Below are 22,444 nucleotides of genomic sequence, written 5' to 3' on the forward strand. Positions count from 1 at the left end.
GCTGTCGTATTTTACGCTTCATAATGCGTCACACATTTTCGATGGGAGACAGGTCTGGGCTGCAGGCGGGCCAGGAAAGTACTCGCACTCTTTTTTTTACGAAGCCACGCTGTTGTAACACGTGCTGAATGTGGCTTGGCATTGTCTTGCTGAAATAAGCAGGGGCGTCCATGAAAAAGACGGCGCTTAGATGGCAGCATAGGTTGTTCCAAAACCTGTATGTACCTTTCAGCATTAATGGTGCCTTCACAGATGTGTAAGTTACCCATGCCTTGAGCACTAATGCACCCCCATACCATCACAGATGCTGGCTTTTGAACTTTGCGTCGATAACAGTCTGGATGGTTCGCTTCTCCTTTGGTCCGGATGACACAATGTCGAATATTTCCAAAAACAATTTGAAATGTGGACTCGTCAGACCACAGAACACTTTTCCACTTTGAATGAGTCCATCTTAGATGATCTCGGGCCCAGAGAAGCCGGCGGCGTTTCTGGATGTTGTTGATAAATGGCTTTCGCTTTGCATAGTAGAGTTTTAACTTGCACTTACAGATGTAGCGACAAACTGTATTTAGTGACAGTGGTTTTCTGAAGTGTTCCTGAGCCCATGTGGGGATATCCTCTAGAGATTGATGTCGGTTTTTGATACAGTGCCGTCTGAGGGATCGAAGGTCACGGTCATTCAATGTTGGTTTCCGGCCATGCTGCTTACGTGGAGTGATTTCTCCAGATTCTCTGAACCTTTTGATTATATTATGGACTGTAGATGTTGAAATCCCTAAATTTCTTGCAATTGCACTTTGAGAAACGTTGTTCTTAAACTGTTTGACTATTTGCTCACGCAGTTGTGGACAAAGGGGTGTACCTCGCCCCATCCTTTCTTGTGAAAGACTGAGCATTTTTATGGAAGCTGTTTTTATACCCAATCATGGCACCCACCTGTTCCAAATTAGCCTGCACACCTGTGAGATGTTCCAAATAAGTGTTTGATGAGCATTCCTCAACTTTATCAGTATTTATTGCCACCTTTCCCAACTTCTTTGTCACGTGTTGCTGGCATCAAATTCTAAAGTTAATGATTATTTGCAAAAAAAAAAAAGTTTATCAGTTTGAACATCAAATATGTTGTCTTTGTAGCATATTCAACTGAATATGGGTTGAAAATAATTTGCAAATCATTGTATTCCGTTTATATTTACATCTAACACAATTTCCCAACTCATATGGAAACGGGGTTTGTACAAAGTATCGATAATATACAACAAGGCATGGCGTTACCATCATTACTAAAGCAAGAAACACAGTTAATCCTTTGTTTTAAAATACATAGTACAACTACTCCACAAGCTGCCTGTATGTTTGGCACAGGGTAACAGTATTTATCGAAAAACATGGCAATATTTTAATTAATACATACTGGACTGGCCTGCCTGTAGTCCAGACATGTCTCCCATTGAAAATACGTGGCGCATTATGAAGCCTAAAATACCACAACGGAGACCCCCGGACTGTTGAACAACTTAAGCTGTACATCAAGCAAGAATGGGAAAGATTTCCACCTGAAAAGCTTCAAAAATTGCACTCCTCAGTTCCCAAACGTTTACTGAGTGTTGTTAAAAGGAAAGGCCATGTAACACAGTGGTAAAAATGCCCCTATGTCAGTTTTTTTTAAATGTGTTGCTGCCATTAAATTCTAAGTTTAATGATTTTTTGCAAAAAAAAAAACAAGTTTCTCAGTTGGAACATTAAATATCTTGTCTTTGCAGTCTATTCAATTGAATATAAGTTGAAAAGGATTTGCAAATCATTGTATACTGTTTTTATTTACCATTTACACAACGTGCCAACTTCACTGGTTTTGGGTTTTGTACAACAATATACGCACATTAGCTGCAAGTGTAGCTGATATGAAAAAAGTTTTTTTCACTTTTTCACACAAGGTTTGGTCCCCTCCGAGAAGATGGAGGACACAAATGAGGACATGAAGGAGGACGGTGAAATGGCTGCCGTACAGAGCAACGACACACCCAAATGGACTAATGGTAGTAGAGTTTTATGCTGTACACGAGCGATGGGTCAAACCATACTGAAGTATCGATGCATCATGAGTGATACTGTGCCTCTTTTTGCATTTTCAAAATACCTTTGCTATTAGTTGAATTTGCAGGTAAAATGTAGTGACTTTTTTAATCCAGCAGATGGCAGATGACCATTATAAACACAGTGCAATGTTAATGCAACCAGTGAGTGTGCCATACACTCACAGAGGCATCACTTTACCCATTACTAGTGTATACCTTGCTACTGACTCACACTTAATAACACACAGGTGTCTCTCAGGTCAGTGTGTGTTGGCAATGCCCAGCTATTCGCTCTTAAACCCCAGCTTTGACCTGGCTTCGTGCAGCGCCACGCTGGAGACCAACGGCTTCCAGGTGACATTTGTACATTGACTTTTTTTTTTTTTTTTTACTTCAAGTAGAGCTGACATGTATCAGTGTTGTTGTTTTTTTTTTTGTTTCGCCCCGATGGTGTTAGATTCCGGTGGCAGACATGGAAGCGCCGCTGAGAACAGCCCTGGATGTTCCTTCGGTCAGAAGATACATGATTTTCAACTCCGCCTTGTTCCATTTTATGGTGGCGCCGGTAAAGATGGTTGATCTTTTTCTATTGCTTTTATTTTCTTATTTTGTAAATATTAACATTGAAAAAAAAAAGTACCCCCCACCTTGTCCAAATCTCCCCAGACTTGTCCCAATCGTTTGTGCTGCAATACATTGAGTTTGGGTCGTTATTAAGTTATTAATGTTTTTTTTTAAATTATTAATTAATTAATTAATTAATTAAACATGTCATTAACGATTTATTTTTCATAACCATCCCTCCAACCAAGTTTAAATCTCCCCAGACTTGTCCCAGCCGTCTAGTTAAGATTAATAACACATTAATAACTTAAAAACTATAATAGTTTGACCAAATTTGTTTGCAGCACAAACATAGCACATTAATTACATGTTAATAACATAAAACCATAAAACGATAATAACTTTAAAAAACTAGAATAGTTACACCAAAAATGTCTGCAGCACACACCAGCTGAAACGATTGGGACTAGTTTGGGGAGACTTTAAAACAGTTATGATGATTAATACATTAATTACACGTTAATAACATACCATGGCACTAATTTAAAAACTGTAATAGTTACACCAAAAGCTTTTGCAGCATAAACAAGCACAAACAATTGGGACCAGTTTGGGGAGATTATAAAACAGTTGGAGGTCTAGTTATGATTAATAATACATTAATTACACATTAATTACATAAAATGGTACTAACTTAAAAACTATAAAATGTAGACCAAAAGTTTTTGCAGGATAAATGTAGCATAAACGATTGGGACTAGTTTGGGGAGATTTTGACATAGTTGGGGGAGCGGGTGGAGGGGGTCTAGTTATGATTAATTACACGTTAATAACATAAAACCTTAAAATGTTAATAACTTACAAACTATAATAGTTAAACCAAATTGATTGATATGTTTTTTGGGGGGGGGGGGTTTGCCATAAAAAATACAATTATGTGTGCTTACGGACTGTATCCCTGCTGACTGGATTGATCTATATTGATATATAATGTAGGAACCAGAATATTAATAACAGAAAGAAACAACCCTTTTGTGCGAATGAGTGTGAATGAGTGTAAATGGGGGAGGGAGGTTTTTTGGGTTGGTGCACTAATTGTAAGTGTATCTTGTGTTTTTTATTTTTATTTAATAATAAAAAATAAAAAAATACATATATATATATATATATATATATATATATATATATATATATATATATATATATATATATATATATATATATATATATATTTTATTTTATTTTTTTTTTTTTTTTTTTTTTTCTTGAGCGGCCCGGTACCAATCGATCCACGGACCACTGGCATAAACGATTGGGACTAGCTTGGGGAGGGTTTGACAAAGTTGGGGGAGCGGGAGGAGAGGTCTAGTTATGATTAATGACACGTTAATAACTTAAAAACTATAACAGTTAGACCAAACATAGCACATTAATTACATGTTAACAACATAAAACTACAAAACGAAAATGACTTAAAAACTATAATAGTTAGATGAAAAATGTCTGCAGCATAAATGAGCACAAACGATTGGGACTAGTTTGGGGAGATTATAAAACAGTTGGAGGTCTAGTTATGATTAATAATACATTAATTACATAAAATGGTACTAACTTAAAAACTATAATACGTAGACCAAAAGTTTTTGCAGGATAAACGTAACATAAACGATTGGGACTAGTTTGGGGAGATTTTGACATAGTTGGGGGAGCGGGAGGAGGGGGTCTAGTTATGATTAATTACACGTTAATACCGTATTTTTCGGACTATAAGTCGCAGTTTTTTTCATAGTTTGGGCGGGGGTGCGACTTATACTCAGGAGTGAATTATGTGTGAAATTTTTAACACATTACCATAAAATATCAAATAATATTATTTAGCTTATTCACGTAAAAGACTAGACGTATAAGATTTCATGGGATTTAGCGATTAGGAGTGACAGATTGTTTGGTAAACGTATAGCATGTTCTATATGTTATAGTTATTTGAATGACTCTTACCATAATATGTTACGTTAACATACCAGGCACGTTCTCAGTTGGTTATTTATGCCTCATATAACGTACACTTATTCAGCCTGTTGTTCACTATTCTTTATTTATTTTAAATTGCCTTTCAAATGTCTATTCTTGGTGTTGGGTTTTATCAAATAAATTTCCCCCAAAAATGCGACTTATACTCCAGTGCGACTTATATATGTTTTTTTCCTTCTTTATTATGCATTTTTGGCCAGTGCGACTTATACTCCGGAGCGACTTACACTCCGAAAAATTCGGTAACATAAAACCTTAAAACGTTAATGACTTACAAACTATAATAGTTAGACAAATTTGATTTGCGGTACAAACATAGCACACTAATTACACGTTAAAAACATAGGTAGGCAGGCTGGTTATGAATTATGATTCGTTAATAACTTAAAAACTATAATGGTTGGACCAAAAATGTTTGCAGCACACACCAGCACAAGGGACTGGGACTAGTTAGAGGAGATATTAAAACAGTTGGAGGTCTAGTTATGATTAATAATATATTAACTACACGTTAATAACAGAAAATGGCAATAACTTAAAAACTATCATCACTAGACCAAAAGTTTTTGCAGCATAAACGAGCACAAACGTAGCATAAACGATTGGGACTAGTTTGGGGAGGGTTTGACATAGTTGGGGGAGCAGGAGGAAAGGTCTAGTTATGATTAATAACACGTTAATAGGGATGTCCGATAATGGCTTTTTGCCGATATCCGATATTCCGATATTGTCCAACTCTTTAATTACCGATAGCGATATCAACCGATACCGATATCAACCGATATATACAGTCGTGGAATTAACACATTATTATGCCTAATTTGGACAACCAGGTATGGTGAAGATAAGGTTCTTTAAAAAAATAATAATATAATAAAATAAGATAAATAAATTAAAAACATTTTCTTGAATAAAAAAGAAAGTAAAACAATATAAAAACAGTTACATAGAAACCAGTAATTAATGAAAATGAGTAAAATTAACTGTTAAATGTTAGTACTATTAGTGGACCAGCAGCACGCACAATCATGTGTGCTTACGGACTGTATCCCTTGCAGACTGTATTGATATATATTGATATATAATGTAGGAACCAGAATATTAATAACAGAAAGAATCAAACCTTTTGTGTGAATGAGTGTGAATGAGTGTAAATGGGGGAGGAAGGTTTTGGGGTTGGTGCACTAATTGTTAGTGTATCTTGTGTTTTTTATGTTGATTTAATTTAAAAAAAAATAAAATAAAAACATACCAATAATTTTTTAAAAAACGATACCGATAATTTCCGATATTACATTTCAACGCATTTATCGGCCGATAATATCGGCCTGCCGATATTATCGGCATCCCTACACGTTAATAACTTAAAAACTATAACAGTTAGACCAAACATAGCACATTAATTACATGTTGATAACATAAAACCACAAAACAAAAATAACTTGAAAACTATAATAGTTACACCAAAAATGTCTGCAGTATAAATGAGCACAAACGATTGGGACTAGTTTGGGGAGATTTTAAAACAGTTGGAGGCCTAGTTATGATTAATAATACATTAATTACACATTAATAACATAAAATGGTACTACCGCATTTTTCGGATTACAAGTCGCAGTTTTTTTCATAGATTGGCCGGGCTCCAGTGCGACTTATATATGTTTTTTTCCTTCTTTATTATGCATTTTCGGCAGGTGCGACTTATACTCCGGTGCGACTTATACTCCGAAAAATACGGTAACTTAAAAACTATAATATATAGACCAAAAGTTTTTGCAGTAAACGTAGCATAAACGATTGGGACTAGTTTGGGGAGATTTTGAGGAGAGGTCTAGTTATGATTAATTACACGTTAATATCATAAAACCTTAAAACGTTCATAACTTACAAACTATAATAGTTAACCCAAATTGATTTGTAGTACAGACATAGCACACTAATTACACTTTAATAACATAGGTACTATGTTATAATTCGTTAATTACTTGAAAACTATAATAGTTGGACCAAAAAATGTTTGCAGCACAAATGTAGCACAAACAATTGGGACTAGTAAGGGGAGATTTGGACATAGTTGAGGGAGCGGGAGGAGGGGTCTAGTTATGATTAATTACACGTTAGTAGCAAAACCATAAAACGATAATAACTTAAAAACTATAATGTTACGGCGGATGTTAATATAATGTTAATGACTCTTTGATTCATTGGCAACCAAGAGAACACCAACCCAGGGGTGCTGAAACAGAACTTAGAGAGTCTTAACATGATCCGGGCAACAGATCATGACATATAATATGTTATGGTTTAACAGAGGGACATGACTGCTCAGACACCAGGGGGAAATATTGCTCTATGTATTTATGATATATATAGTCAAGATATATAGTTATAATAAAAAATACTAATAAACTACACAAAGGAAATGGAGAGTGTCAAAAATCCAACAGTGTGTGTGTGTGTGTGTGTGTGTGTGTGTGTGTGTGTGTGTGTGTGTGTGTGTGTGTGTGTGTGTGTGTGTGTGTGTGTGTGTGTGTGAGGCTATGTGTATAGTTAGCTGAGGTGTGTGTTACCAAGTGTTGAGAGCGAAGGAACAAGGCAGTCCGTGGGGCAGGCAGGTGGTCCAGGGCAGGAGAGGAGTGACAAGGTCCGTGTCCGGGCGAGGGTCAAGGATCGAGGACGGCAGTCCAAAGTCCACAGGGGAAAACAACGGAAGACTCGGGAAGGAACTACGGGAGAACAAACAAGGATGTCAGACACAGAGGGAAAACGCAGAGAGAGAGAGAGAGAGAGAGAGAGAGAGAGAGAGAGAGAGAGAATAAAGCTTGTGTCGGCTTACGGTAAACCATTGAGAAACTAAGTTCCCGCCTGGATCCTTGGGTCCACTGGTCCTTTATACAGCTACCTCTCATCAGGTCCAGGTGCGCTAATTGCAGATTGTCTCCGGCTGCGGCGACGCGTGGGCGCGGTCTGCGCAGCAAACGCGGGGGCGTGTCCCGTGGAGCTCGCAGCGGAGCCTCTAGGTCAGTGGTTCTTAACCTGGGTTCGATCGAACCCTAGGGGTTCGGTGAGTCGGGCTCGGGGGTTCGGCGGAGGTCAAAACACACCCGAATCATCGTGTAAATAAAAACTTCTCCCTATCTGCGTATTACGGATACGACAACAGCAGAAGTCAGACTGATTTGCAGGTGTGTAATTTGTTGTGAGTTTATGCACTGTGTTGGTTTTGTTCTTTGAACAAGATGTTCATGCACGGTTCATTTTGTGCACCAGTAAAAAAACATGGTAACACTTTAGTATGGGGAACATATTCACCATTAATTAGTTGCTTATTAACATGCAAATTAGTAACATATTGGCTCTTAACTAATCACTATTAAGTACTTATTAATGCCTTATTCGGCATGGCCTTATTATAACCCTAACACTCTAACCCTAACCAAATAATTCTAAATTAAGTCTTTGTTACTTAGAATATGCAAGTTTGGGGAGATTTGGACAAGGTAGGGAAGTGGGAGAGGGCGGGGCAACTTCCCACAGGTAATTAATTCATGGTGAAACTGTCTTTTCCGTGCATCCTTGCCGCAGTTTCTGTATTTGGTATTGTGGTGCTCGGTCTTCTCCACGCTGCGCCTCTACATGAGCCTCGTCGACGACTGGATCCTGTGTCTCTGCGTCAGTCTCATCTCCATCTTCCTCACCACCGCCATCCTCTACGCTCTCAACCAGAGTAAGAAAGAGGTACAACAGTGGCAATAATGATGGATTAGGTTTTATATCGCGCCCTTTTAAAAAGGACCCAAAGCGCTTCACAGTGGGACGTTGGTAAGAACTGGTTTTCAATGTGTGTCAGATCAACGTGAACTTGGACGTGCGGCTCATCCAGGTGAACGAGAGGATGGTCAAGCACAATCTGCTGGTGGCCGTGGCTGACTGGGTGCACAACTGCAGAGGAAGCATGCAGGTTCATTTCTTCCTTCTTTTTTTTGTTGAAAACTGCCTAGAAAGGGTACGGTTGAACCGGAGCCTATCCCAACAAGGATTGTGTTCCACCAAATATGTGCCGTTTGCTTTATTTTGTATTGGACAAGGTTCCTCAGCCTAAGACAGGGGTCGGCAACCAAAACTGTTAAAAGAGCCATATTGGACCATAAATACAAAAACAAATCTGTCTGGAGCCGCAACAAATTAAAAGCCTTCTATAGTATATATAATTAAGTCATCACATGATATACAGTTGTGCTCATAAGTTTACATACCCTGGGAGAATTTATGATTTCTTGGCCATTCTTCAGAGAATATGAATGATAACACAAAAACCTTTCTTCCACTCATGCTTAATGGTTGTGTGAAGCTATTTATTGGCAAACAACTGTGTTTACTCTTTTTAAACCAAAATGACAAAAGAAAGTACCCAAATGACCCTGATCAAAAGTTTACATACCCTAGATCTGATAACATGCACAAAACTTGACACAAACAGGTTTGAATGGCTAATCAAGGTTCCAATCCTCACCTGTGACATGTTTGTTTGTAATTAATGTGTGTGTATAAAAGGTCAGTGAGTTTCTGGGCTTCTGACAGACCATTGCATCTTTCATCCAGTGCTGCACAGATGTTTCTGGATTCTGAGTCATGGGGAAGGCAAAAGAACTGTCAAAGGATCTGCGAGAAAAGGTAATTGAACTGCATAAAACAGGAAAGGGGTATAAAAAGATATCCAAGGAATTGAGAATGCCAATCAGCAGTGTTCAAACGCTGATTAAGAAGTGGAAAATGAGGGATTCAGGTAGACCAGCAAAGATTTCAGCCACAACTGCCAGGAAAATTGTTTGAGGTGCAAAGAAAAATCCACAAATAACTTAAACTGAAATACAGGACACTCTGAAAAATTGTGGTGTGGCTGTTTCAAGATGCACAATAAGGAGGCACTTGAAGAAAAATGAGCTGCTTGGTCGAGTCGCCAGAAAGCCATCACTCCAAATGACTTTGTTCCAGAGGTTTTGAGGCTTGTCTCTGGGCTGTTTGGCGTAATGTAAGCGCGAAACTTTGTGACATTTGCGCAGAAATGGCTTTCGTCTGGCGACTCGACCGTGCAGCCCATTTTTCTTCAAGTGCCTCCTTATTGTGCATCTTGAAACAGCCACACCACAATTTTTCAGAGTGTCCTGTATTTCAGTTTAAGTTATTTGTGGATTTTTCTTTGCATCTCGAACAATTTTCCTGGCAGAAATCTTTGCTGGTCTACCTGAATCCCTCATTTTCCACTTCTTAATCAGCGTTTGAACACTGCTGATTGGCATTCTCCATTCCTTGGATATCTTTTTATACCCCTTTCCTGTTTTATGTAGTTCAATTACCTTTTCTCGCAGATCCTTTGACAATTCTTTTGCCTTCCCCATGACTCAGAATCCAGAAACATCTGTGCAGTGCCGGCCCAAGCCTCCATGGGGCCGTAAGCAAAATTTGATTTTGGGGCCCTCTATTTCTGCCAATAATATTGATTGTTGATCATTCACACACCTACTATAAACTCATTGCGGCTCTGGCAGTGTTGTTTACATTATCCTATTGTCAGCCTGGCATGTCTTTACAAATGACATGTCATTTATAAAGATATGGGGGTGGCCCAGTTAAGAACATAAATAATACCAATGAATGAACGAATGATGTCCAGAGTGCCACATATGGTTCCTACACTTAAAATGTAGAAAACCTTCAGCTACAAGAGTGGCCTGGGGTTGAACAGTCCAAGTGATAAAGCTTTGTATTTACAGTAAAAGTGTCATCTTGTATCATCAGTCTTGTACATATTAGTCTTTAATTACTAGTTTACATTTTTAGTTAATTGTACATATTTAATGTTTACTTTGTACAAAGAGAGTGCAGTCTACTGAAGTTAAATTCATCAATAGTTTTCCCCTTTGAAAGACGCAAGGCAAATTCCTTCCATTTCACCATGTTGCTACAATGATCTTCACTGTTTTCATGCTGTTTCAGCAGTGTACCTATGTTGACCCAATCCCGCTGTCCCTCAGCTGCCAGTTTTAAGGACTTTTTGGAAAATAATTTGCAGCAAAAGCAATAGACTGCATCTTTACTTCTTGAATAAGTCAGCCAGCTACGCTTGACTTTTTCCCCATTGACTAGCTGTCTGTAGGTATAATGATAATGAAAACTTCGGCCATCATGCCGTTTGGGGAATGAAAAGTTCTCCTTAATAGACAGTGGTCCTCTGATCACCTGCTCAGTCCTGTCTGAATCTGAGAGGAAAGAAGGCCACTCAGCTGGGTCAACTGGCGGAGCTGATGATGGTCCATGGTGTGAAGGGGACGTTGTGGTGGAAGTTGCTGAGGAAGTGACCAAAGAAAGACAATGACTAAAAAAGAAGGACCTATAAGGTTATTAAATTGCACTGTTGGACATAATTATTCATCTCAGAATGTTCTGCAGTACAATGAGCAATTATAAAGGGTGTTTTGCAGTTAACTTACTAGATAAATCAGCTGTGGTTTCAGACATGGAGGGGACAGTGGGCACAGAGGATGGAGGTGTGTGAGAGAGCACTGTAGAGGATGGAGATGGACCTATGATGAAATACATACATACATACATATATATATAGGCACACATATTAATGAGATACTTTGACTATATTAATTTCCCTTCAGGTGTAATGTTTATAGAAGAGATTAAATGTATACTGTATGGTGACAGTCTTTTCCTCACCTGATTCATCACTCACAGTTGAGCCTGAGGATGTGGACTGGCTCTGGGCTGATTCTGTGCCTCCAAAGTATTTTAACAATGCTCCTTGGGAAGTTTCACATAACTTATGAGTTGATGTAAAAAATAATGTTTATTTTACTCACATAAATTACCGTGCTCTGCTGCAAACAATTTGTGCAAACAACATATCTCACTAGTAACCTGATGCTAAAAACATATTGCTAGCACCGCGCTAGCTAACTAACGTCACCTAGCTAAAGCTAATTACTACAAATTACTTTGATAAACTTTTTATTACCAAGTCATGCAAACATACCTTTATCATGGCATTTTTTTCTCCTCTTCCACTTTCTTCTTCTTCCCTTTTTCTGCACCTGAAGGATATGTCCTTTTTGGTGACATTGTTTTGCCTCTATCTGCGCTTTTGATGCCCAGTGCGCACTGGCATTGCACGGCAGGCGGCAAACGTCACAAGTGCAGCAGAGGCAGCTTTACATTTAAAGAGAGGCAGGAAGAATCACTAGGCCTAGATCAGCAGCAGCACTCTGTTGACCTAAAATTGTGTTTTTGTACAATAATATATCTTTGATCATTTAGAAATCATCAGTCAGACTCGTACATGCAAAAAATAAAAAATAAGAATTTTTTGTTAATTGCTTTTGGGGGCCCCCTGGTGGCCGCGGGGCCCTAAGCAAGCTCTTAGTACGCTTATGCCTTGGGCCGGCTCTGCATCTGTGCAGCACTGGATGAAAGATGCAATGGTCTGTCAGAAGCCCAGAAACTCACTGACCTTTTATACACACACATTAATTACAAACAAACATGTCACAGGTGAGGATTGGAAGCTTGATTAGCCATTCATACCTGTTTGTGTCAACTTCTGTGCATGTTATCAGATCAAAGTCACTGGGGTATGTAAACTTTTGATCAAGGTCATTTGGGTACTTTCTTTTGTCATTTTGATTTAAAAAGAGTAAACACAGTTGTTTGCCTATAATTAGCTTCACACAGCCATTAAGCATGAGTGGAAGAAAGGTTTTTGTGTTATCATTCATATTCTCTGAAGAATGGCCAAGAAATCATAAATTCTCCCAGAGTATGTAAACTTATGAGCACAACTGTAAGTGTCTATATTAGCTGTACTAGCCTACTATCAAAATGACTATGTGTTGCAGCCTGACGCAAGTCTTCATTTACAGAAATGTTCAAATATTTATTCTACACATTTTTACCACATTGGAAAACATTAGTAAAACTTCTCAGAGGGTGAGATAACTCCTGGAAATGACTGTCTTAGAATGGCCAAAGGTATAGATGTGTGTGTCCAAGTTAAAGGAAACGGCAGGCCGTCTTCTTCTAATGGATTCATCACAATCTTTGCAAGCTGGGTAACCTTTGCTGTGGTCTGGAACAACATGGCACACTAACAACTATCAGAAATGCAGCCAATATTACATACAGATAATGTGTCATGAAACATGGAAAAATACACTAAATACACAGAGAGACATAAGTAAAGGAAATGAAATATACCTACAACGAGGCATAATAATGCAATATGTACATACAGCTAGCCTAAATAGCATGTTAGCATCGATTAGCTTGCAATCATGCACTGACCAAATATGCCTTGATTAGCACTCCAACAAGTTAATAACGTCGACAAAGCTCACCTTTGTGCATTCACGCACAGTGTAAAATATTTGGTGGACAAAATGAGACAAAGAAGGAATGGCATAAAACAGGAAGTCACTGTGTGCACCTTTTAACGCTGTGTAACCAGATAGTAGTCATGTTGCTGATGAAGTTGACAATACTAAAACACACGTCGACATAAACAGACCCTTTCACATTTAATGTCAACATGAGCGCTTGACCTTGGAAGTCAACGTCGACTCTTTAGGAATAAGAAGAACAGGGATTTGATAAGTTGGGTTGTACCAGAGGTGTCAAACGTACGGCCCGAGGGCCGGATGAGTTAGCTAAGTATACAAATTAACCTGAAATGTTTTAATTAAAGAAACAGCTGTTCTAAATTTGTCCACTGGATGTCGCAATAGCAATTCTTTCTATCTTTGTAGATGATGATGTTAGTACATCAGTCGAGGAAAATGATCAAACTACATAAATAACATACTGTAATTTGATTTTATCTTGATAGATTGAAAATTAACACCAATGAGTTGACTGATGAACATTATCACATGATTTATTCAGAAAATATAAATAACGACAAATAAAGATAGAATACTATTAACCGCAACATGTAAGTGTAAAAAAAAAAACCAACAACATTATGATTTGTACAATTTCAGAATGTGCTTGTTCTATTTTTAAACAAAGTGTCAAAGCGTGAACTATGGGGTGTTTTGTTTTCCCGGAATGCAAAGGAAAGTTGGAGCGGGCAAGGCGTGAAGGTAAAGACATGATTTATTTTAACACTAACAAAAAGAACAAACTAAAGGCGCGCACAAAGGCGGAGAACAAACTTGGCTAATGAACAAAATTAACACATAAACAGACTAAGGACATGAAACAAAACTTACTTGGTCAAGCATGGAAAGATCATAGAACTATGGCATGGAAGTAACAAGGGTATCAGAGTTAATGTCGCCAGGCTGACTTCCTGGCAACAATGGGCTTAAATAATACAGACATGATTTGTGACAGGTGCGCGAGTACAAAACGTGAGACAGGTGAAACTAATGAGTAGTCATGGTGACAAGGCAAGGGAGTGAAAGCAGGAACTAAAAAGTGTCCAAAAACCAAGCAGAACATAACTAAACAAAAACATGATCAACAGACATGACACAAAGAAAACAACCTGAAGTTGTCTTTATTTTTAAGTTATCGTGACGTTATTTTACCAGTCCGGCCCATTTGGGAGTAGACTTTTCTCCATGTGGCCCCTGATCTAAAATGAGTGTGACACCTCTGGGTTATACTGACAGAAATATTGCACTTTGTGAATAAATTCAGAATATATCACTAATAATACTTTATTGGAAAATAACAATATTAAGATATGGTTCTTATCTTGTAGTTGTACTTTGTGTATTGGGACATGGCCCGTTGTTTGACAACGTTGACTGAAACGTTAGAGGAACACGCTTCAGCGGACGTTGACTCCCGGGTGAGTTCAAGCATACTTTGTCCTTTTGGCTACAGAAAACATGATTCAACATTCCACTCCGGACTGAATAAAAGTGTCTTTTTTTTCTTCAGAACATATTGAAGAAGATGTCCTATCTGGTCCTGGTGACCGAGGCGGGCGACCCTGAAGAAGTGGCTGACTCGGATGTGGAGCAGGCTTCAGGAGAGCAGAGGCCTCTGCTGAGAAACGAGGACACGGGCTGCGGTTCCACTTCCCACCAGAGGAAGGGCGCCAGAGTCACTGCCAACTACAGCCTCGTACCCCATGCAGCCTTACCTGCTCAGGTAAGAGACACACGTTTTCACCACCTTTGGCCTCAAACCCATTAAACACTTACCGGTAATAATAATAATAATAATAATAATACATTTTATTTATAAGGCGCCTTTCTGGGCACTCAAGGACACCGTACAAAATCACAACAATAAAATCAAACTGGATAAAAAACAACAACAACAACAAAGAGAAAAGAAAAGGTGATTACAATAAATAAGCAGGAATAGGTGTGTTTTGAGTCTTGATTTGAAGAGGGATATTGAATCTAAGTTGCGACAAAAGGAGAGAGTGTGACCTCACACGTTTTCTTTGTTTCCCTTCATTTGTGCATCTTTTCATTTTATATCATATTGTTTACTTTTATCAAACTTTTTTTTTTTTTTTTTTTTTTTTTTTTACAGACACAAATCGCAACACGGCTCCACAAAGATTGATTTTACACATGCAAAAATCTAAACACAGACACACAGATCGCAACGCGGATTCCCAGAGATTGTTCTTACACACACACACACACACACACACACACACACACACACACACACACACACACACACTTATTACTGGAGATGTCCGATAATATTGGCCGATAAATGCGTTAAAATGTAATATCGGAAAGTATCTGTATCGGTTGTTTTAGTATCGGTATCGTTTTTTTTTTGTTTTTTTTTTAATTAAATCAACATAAAAAACACAAGATACACTTACAATTAGTGCACCAACCCAAAAAACCTTCCTCCCCCATTTACACTCATTCACACATAAGGGTTGTTTCTTTCTGTTATTAATATTCTGGTTCCTACATTATATATCAATATAGATCAATACATTCTCTATTAGATGCAATGGTTTTCCGTATTAGGACCATGATTTATGTCCTATCCTGTTCACCGGTCCTCATATGGAAGGCACTTTTCCTTGTTGATGTCTCAAGAAGGGTAGAAATACAAGAAAACACACACACACACACACACACACACGCGCACACACACACACAAACACACACACACACACTTGTAGTTGTTACCTTCTTGAGACCTGAAAAATAATGCCTACCTCTGTAGGACCACCCTTTCTAGATATATAAAAATGTGTATTGACAACATTAATAATATAAACATACTATGCAAATATAAAAAAAGCTTGTTGTGAAAAATGAGTTGGAATTTCACAAGAAAAAGATCACAATTTTACAAGAAAAACTTAGAATTTTGGCAGTGTTATAATAAAAGTCGTAATTTTACTCAACGCAAGTCAAGAGGTTACAAGCAAAACTGAACATTTGTGCAACATTATGATAAAAGTTGGAATTTTACTCAGCAAAAGTCACAATTTTATAAGAAAACTTTAAAATATTGGCAATTTTATGATAATAATCGGAATTTGGCTTGGCAAAATTATGACAAAAGTCATAATTTTACTCAAAAAATGGCACTATTTTACAAGAACAACAAAAAAATTGGCAATATTGTGATAAAAGTCAGAATTTTATATGACAAATGTCACCATTTTGCATTAAAAAGTCATAATTTTACATAAGAAAAAAGTAATTATTTTACGAGAAAATATTGCAATATTACAGAAACGGAAAGAATAGAAGAACTTGTTCCCAATTTTATAGGAAAAAAGTCGACACATTGTGAGAAAAAGACTACTTTTAGTAAAAAAAAATTTTGTTCTGAATTTTTTTGTTTGTAATTGTTTTTTAATCTTCATTATTTACTTCAAGTTATTACAGTATGTCTTTATGTACATATGTATTTATTTGTTTTTAATCAATTTTGGCCAAAGAGGGCGCATTTCAATTTCTTACACACACTTGTTATTACATATTTTGGCCAGAGGGGGAGCACTTCAAAATGTTTACACACACTTGTTATTTCATATGTTGACCAGAGGGAGAGCCCTTTTAAAACCGACACAGAGTCCATTTGAAAAAATCCCTATTTTTTGAGACTGCCTTAATTTTGATAGATTTCACCACCAGGGGGAGACATTCTCTATTGGGACGGCGTGGCGCAGTGGAAGAGTGGCCGTGCGCGACCCGAGGGTCCCTGGTTCAACCTTGTCATGTCCGTTGTGTCCTGAGCAAGACACTTCACCCTTGCTCCTGATGGGTGCTGGTTAGCGCCTTGCATGGCAGCTCCCTCCATCAGTGTGTGAATGTGTGTGTGAATGGGTAAATGTGGAAGTAGTGTCAAAGCGCTTTGAGTACCTTGAAGGTAGAAAAGCGCTATACAAGTACAACCCATTTATCATTATCATTTATTAGATGCAATGGTTTTCTGTATTGGGACCATATATGCTAAAAGCTTTCAGTCCTGTTAATCAGATTTTTGCTACAGGAATCTTGTACAAAAATGAAACAAAGTAGCCTGAGTTGGGCCAATGAACATTTTGTGTGTTATCAGGTATTTCGTTGAAAAAAAAACACAACGTGAATTAAGTTTATTTTGAGTCCAGCTCCTCTCAAGAGAACTGGTTCCAGAGCCCTTGCTGTGCGTCGAAGTGAGTCTGACTATATCTAGCCGGAACTTCTCCACCTCACGCACTAGCTCAGGCCAAGATCTTCAGCTCTCACTGGATCGGTTCGCAGCCGAGTGTGAAGCGACTGGGATGGGAATCAGCACCTCCAAATCCGAGTCCATGGTTCTCGCCCGGAAAAGGGTGGAGTGCCATCCCAGGATTGGGGAGGAGATCTTGCCCCAAGTGGAGGAGTTCAAGTACCTCGGAGTCTTGTTCACGAGTGAGGGAAGAGTGGATCGTGAGATCGACAGGCGGATCGGTGCGGCGTCTTCAGTAATGCGGACGCTGTATCGATCCGTTGTGGTGAAGAAGGAGCTGAGCCAGAAGGCAAAGCTCTCGATTTACCGGTCGATCTACGTTCCCATCCTCACCTATGGTCATGAGCTTTGGGTCATGACCGAAAGGACAAGATCACGGGTACAAGCGGCCGAAATGAGTTTCCTCCGCCGGGTGGCGGGGCTCTCCCTTAGAGATAGGGTGAGAAGCTCTGTCATCCGGGGGGAGCTCAAAGTGAAGCTGCTGCTCCTCCACATCGAGAGGAGCCAGATGAGGTGGTTTGGGCATCTGGTCAGGATGCCACCCGAACGCTTCCCTCGGGAGGTGTTTCGGGCACGTCCGACCGGTAGGAGGCCACGGGGAAGACCCAGGACACATTGGGAAGACTATGTCTCCCGGCTGGCCTGGGAACGCCTCGGGATCCCCCGGGAGGAGCTGGACGAAGTGGCTGGGGAGAGGGAAGTCTGGGCTTCCCTGCTTAGGCTGCTGCCCCCGCGACCCGACCTCGGATAAGCGGAAGAAGATGGATGGATGGATGGAAGTTTATTTTGAGAGATTTACAAGGCACCGACCGGCCCATAAAAGCGACTGATATTTCATCAAAACGACCCGGTCATGTGTCAAATTTAGTGTGGGTTTATGTTTTTCCTGCATGTTAAAAACTATATATTCTGATCAGTGACTTAGTTATTGTCCAGGCTAGAGCATACCAGCTGCTGATGACCTACAGCGCCGCCTATGTGAAGCTGCTGGTGTCTGAGAGACTGTCCGTACCGCGGCACCATCGCTTACGGCCGCGCAAGAACCACTGCTCCACCGCGTCGTTCTGCCTCTGCCAGTTCATCCAAACCAAGATCCTGGACTAACACATCAGACTGCGAAAACAAAAACAAACAAAAAGAAATGGCCAAGTGCGGCGTTTTGAACGACATTTGGTGCATTTCTATGCAGTGTTTTCCCCCTGGCAGTCCCTGCCAAAACATGCAGAGAGAATCACCCTGAGGAAGTTGGCGCTCAGAGGGGCGGGCAGCGCCAGGCCAAGTTAAACAATCTCAGAGACTAAACGGCCATCTGTGATCCCGAGCACACGAGGATGACTCAGCTGCCATCGTTGGTTCCTCCCTCCCAAACATGGTCTGATCTGTTCATGGATGCACACCTTTCACATTTCAATCCGTACACTACCAATTACCGCTACATGTGAATTGACACCGGTTCCGATTTTCAGTACTTTTGTGTGTGTTCATGTGATGATAATAAATGTACATTTCTTAATAATAAAATATTGTTTTTTTATTTAACAGTGAGATGATAACTGTGCTGTCCAGTTGCTATATCTTGTTTCCTTACACTTCTGAGTAGGGTTGTCCCGATACCAATATTTTGGTACCGAAATACTTTTCTTAATAAAGTGGACCACAAAAAGTTTTCTTTATTTTAACAAAAAATCCTTTGCTATATTAAACATATGTATCTTACTGCAATCGAACAACAATTTTGTCCTTAGATAAAATAGTGAACATACAAGACAACTTATCTTTTAGTAGTAAGTAAACAAACAAAGGCTCCTAATTAGTCTGCTGACATATGCAGTAACATATTGTGTCTTTTATCATTTTATTATTTTGTCAAAATTATTAAGGACAAGTGTTAGAAAATGAATTATTAATCTACTTCTTCATTTATTGTTAATATCTGCTTATTTTCCATTTTAACATGTTCTATCTACACTTCTGTTAAAATGTAATAATCACTTATAGACTTAGACTTAGACTTCCCTTTTATTGTCATTCAAATTTGAACTTTACAGCACAGATAAGAACGAAATTTCGTTACATAAGCTCATGGTAGTGCAGAATAAAAAAGCAATAAGGTGCATGTATAAATAAATAAATATATATAAATAATATATATAAAATAAATAAATATATATAAATATATATAAATAAATAAATAGATTACTGTACAGATAAATATATTGCACTTTTTCACATGCGTCCACGTTTATGGATGTATGTTATATTGTCTTTTTTATTCCAGCGAGTTAATCCATTTTGGGGGGAGTTGAGGGCATAATTTAATTGAATTATGATGCGTTCAAGAGTCTTACGGCCTGAGGGAAGAAGCTGTTACAGAACCTGGAGGTTCTGCCTCGGAGGCTGCGGAACCTCTTTCTAGAGTCTAGCAGTGAAAACAGTCCTTGGTGGGGGTGGGAGGAGTCTTTGCAGATTTTCTGAGCCCTGGTCAGGCAGCGGCTTTTTGCGATCTCCTGGATAGGAGGAAGAGGAGTCCTGATGATCTTTTCCGCCGTCCTCACCACTCTCTGGAGAGACTTCCAGTCTGAGGCACTGCAGGCTCCAGTCCAGACAGAGATGCTGTTGGTCAGCAGGCTCTCTATAGTGCCTCTGTAGAATGTGGTGAGAATGGGGGGGAGGGAGCTGTGCTCTTTTCTTTCGACGCAAAAAGTGCATGCGCTGCTGAGCTCTTTTTACAAGAGCTCCGGTGTGTAGGGACCAGGTTATTCTTCTGTTGTTTGATACATTACATTAGTTTTGCATGATACCACACATTTGGGTATGAATCCGATACCAAGTAGTTACAGGATCATACATTGGTCATAATTTAAGTCCTCATGTGTCCAGGGACATATTTCCTGAGTTTATAAACATAATATACTTTTTTTTTTAAACTAAAAATGATTTTGTGATGTTAAAAAATATCGATGTAATCATAGTAATATCAACTAGATACGCTCCTGTACTTGGTATCATTACAGTGGATGTCAGTTGTCGATCCACCCATGGCGTTTGTTTACATTGTGACGCCGGTGAGCTACGGTGTGTAGTGAAGCATGTTTAGCTATTCCTCGTCCTGCAGGCATGATACTTGTAAGAAACTTACTTTATTTGTCGCCATGGAGGCGAGGATTAGTGATTTAGAAGTAGCTCAAACACTGCAGACTGCGGATGGACTTTAGCCGCTGGCTGGCTAGTCATGTCTTAAAGCATCTCTTCCTGAGGGCGTTTCAGTGTTATATTATCGTCAGTTATTAAGCCAAAATGCGTCCATTCTCCCTTTTCTGTCTACACACTGTGTCTGCTTGTAAGTACTGTGATTGTGCACTGCCGAACATGCTCCTCTGCTCGTAAAACCAGCAATGTCACGACGTGCCGCCATGCCCGTTTAAAAAAAGGGAGTCCGGGGGGGTCGGAACCGGTACCGAATATGAATAATTAGTATCGGGGTACTGCACTAGTACCGGTATACCGTACAACTCTACTTCTGAGTCCCATTTGCAAGTATTAGTAGACTTTGCATGCAGTTGCAATTGCAAGACAGTAGATGGCAGTAGTGCATCGACTATGGTGCGCCTTTGCCATATAGTCGAATGCGTCTTGTCTTTTGTGGCACCCTACAAAGTGTTTATACTGCTAAGTATTGTATTCACTACATACCTGCTGTTTGATTGTAACGGGCATCTTTGTTGTGTTTGGCGGGGGACGGAGACGACACCACAGCAGGAATCAGTTCAACAGCCTCTTGATGAATGTGTGGGATGTGTATGCTACTTTAAGTGATAGGTGCAAGACGATGTGTAGAATTAACCATGTAAATGTTACCAGGGTTTGTTGTCAGTGCGTGTTGGATGTATCTTTCGTCAGACCAAAGGGGCACGGTGAGAAAGCAGTCTGTGGGCAGGCAAGCGGTCGGGGGCTGGAGAGAAGCAACGATGTCCGTGTCCAAGCAGGGGTCGAGGATCGGGGAAGGCAGTCCGGAATCCAGAGGGAGGTCGAGATACACAACTCGATCACGGAAGGCGGGGAATGTACTGCGGGAGACATAGTGGACATAAACACGAGAACAGGGAAGGGCACAGAGAAAGAGAGCAAGTACGAGGAAGGGAAGCCAGAGACGGGGTGCTTACTGCGAGAGTGAACTACGTTCCGGCAAAGGATCTTCGGGTCCGCTGGTCTTTATGCTGCCTTCCCTCATTAGTCCCAGGTGCGCCGATTAGTGATTGCCTGCAGCTTTGTTGGCGCGTGGCCGTGATGCGACCAGAGCGAGCAGGGGCTCGGAGGTGTGAAAATCGCCATGTAAATGCGCTAATGCTAGTGAGTAACATTATCATCAAGATGGTGCATTTTCAAAAGTGCCTTCTTCTCGCTTTGTTGGCACGGAGAATTATAACATCCAGCGGGGTCCACTATGAGTGCTTAACTTTTAGTTTATATGCCAAGTGTCACGGCCACCTCATCTTTGCGTCCTGACGAGCGCACCGCAGGCCCCGCCCACAGGCGCTCTCTCTCCGCTGCGGGCGTGCCTCCTCGCGCCTGCAGACAATCTGCAATCGGCGCGCACCTGCCCGTGATGAGCGAGCTGCCTTCATAAGCCTGCACAAGCTGCCTTGCCGGGCCGGAATATAATCTTCTGTTGGCGTACAGTAAGCAATCATCTGATGCTTGATGTAACCTCGCTCTCTCTCTCTGTTTTCCCCTCCGTGTTTTCAGTGTGTGTTTTCGCGTGTCGTCCCCGCAGTACCCGCCGTCGTCTTGAAAGTGAGCTGTGCGTCTCACTTTTCCCTGGATACTCCCTCTGGACTCTGACTGCCTCCCTCGATCCTTGACTTCCCCCCGCTTTGGACTCGGACCTGTTGACTTCTCTCTCCCCTGGACTTTCTCGTCTCTCGTTCAACATTTACGGTAACACTTAACAGCTAAGCTACACACATAGTCTCACACCATACACACTCTTGGATTTTGTCACACTCCATTTCTTTAGATTAGTTTATTAGTTAGTATTGTTTAGCATT

At 39.9% G+C, this 22,444-nt stretch overlaps 1 protein-coding gene across 5 annotated transcripts in view; it reads left to right on the top strand.

Moving 5' to 3' along the window:
• The window catches only part of tmem268 (transmembrane protein 268), a 28,418-nt gene extending 9,501 nt beyond the window's left edge, over positions 1–18,917 (top strand). For 2 of the 5 annotated variants that reach the window (XM_061982628.2, XM_061982629.2), the window contains 8 exons: positions 1,941–2,042; positions 2,341–2,435; positions 2,539–2,646; positions 8,262–8,414; positions 8,527–8,637; positions 14,446–14,535; positions 14,628–14,840; positions 18,333–18,917. In XM_061982628.2, the coding sequence (XP_061838612.1) occupies positions 1,961–2,042; positions 2,341–2,435; positions 2,539–2,646; positions 8,262–8,414; positions 8,527–8,637; positions 14,446–14,535; positions 14,628–14,840; positions 18,333–18,500 (1,020 nt within the window). In that variant the 5' untranslated portion in view covers positions 1,941–1,960 and the 3' untranslated portion in view covers positions 18,501–18,917. Of the gene's footprint in view, positions 1–1,940; positions 2,043–2,329; positions 2,436–2,538; positions 2,647–8,261; positions 8,415–8,526; positions 8,638–14,445; positions 14,536–14,627; positions 14,841–16,806 lie in introns of those variants that run through there. The other 3 variants (XM_061982631.2, XM_061982630.2, XM_061982632.2) reach the window with 3 other exon arrangements.
• The last annotated feature ends 3,527 nt before the right edge of the window (positions 18,918–22,444 follow it).

This window comes from Nerophis lumbriciformis, linkage group LG21 (genome assembly GCF_033978685.3).
Source record: "Nerophis lumbriciformis linkage group LG21, RoL_Nlum_v2.1, whole genome shotgun sequence".
In the NCBI taxonomy this organism is placed as follows: Eukaryota; Metazoa; Chordata; class Actinopteri; order Syngnathiformes; family Syngnathidae; genus Nerophis; species Nerophis lumbriciformis.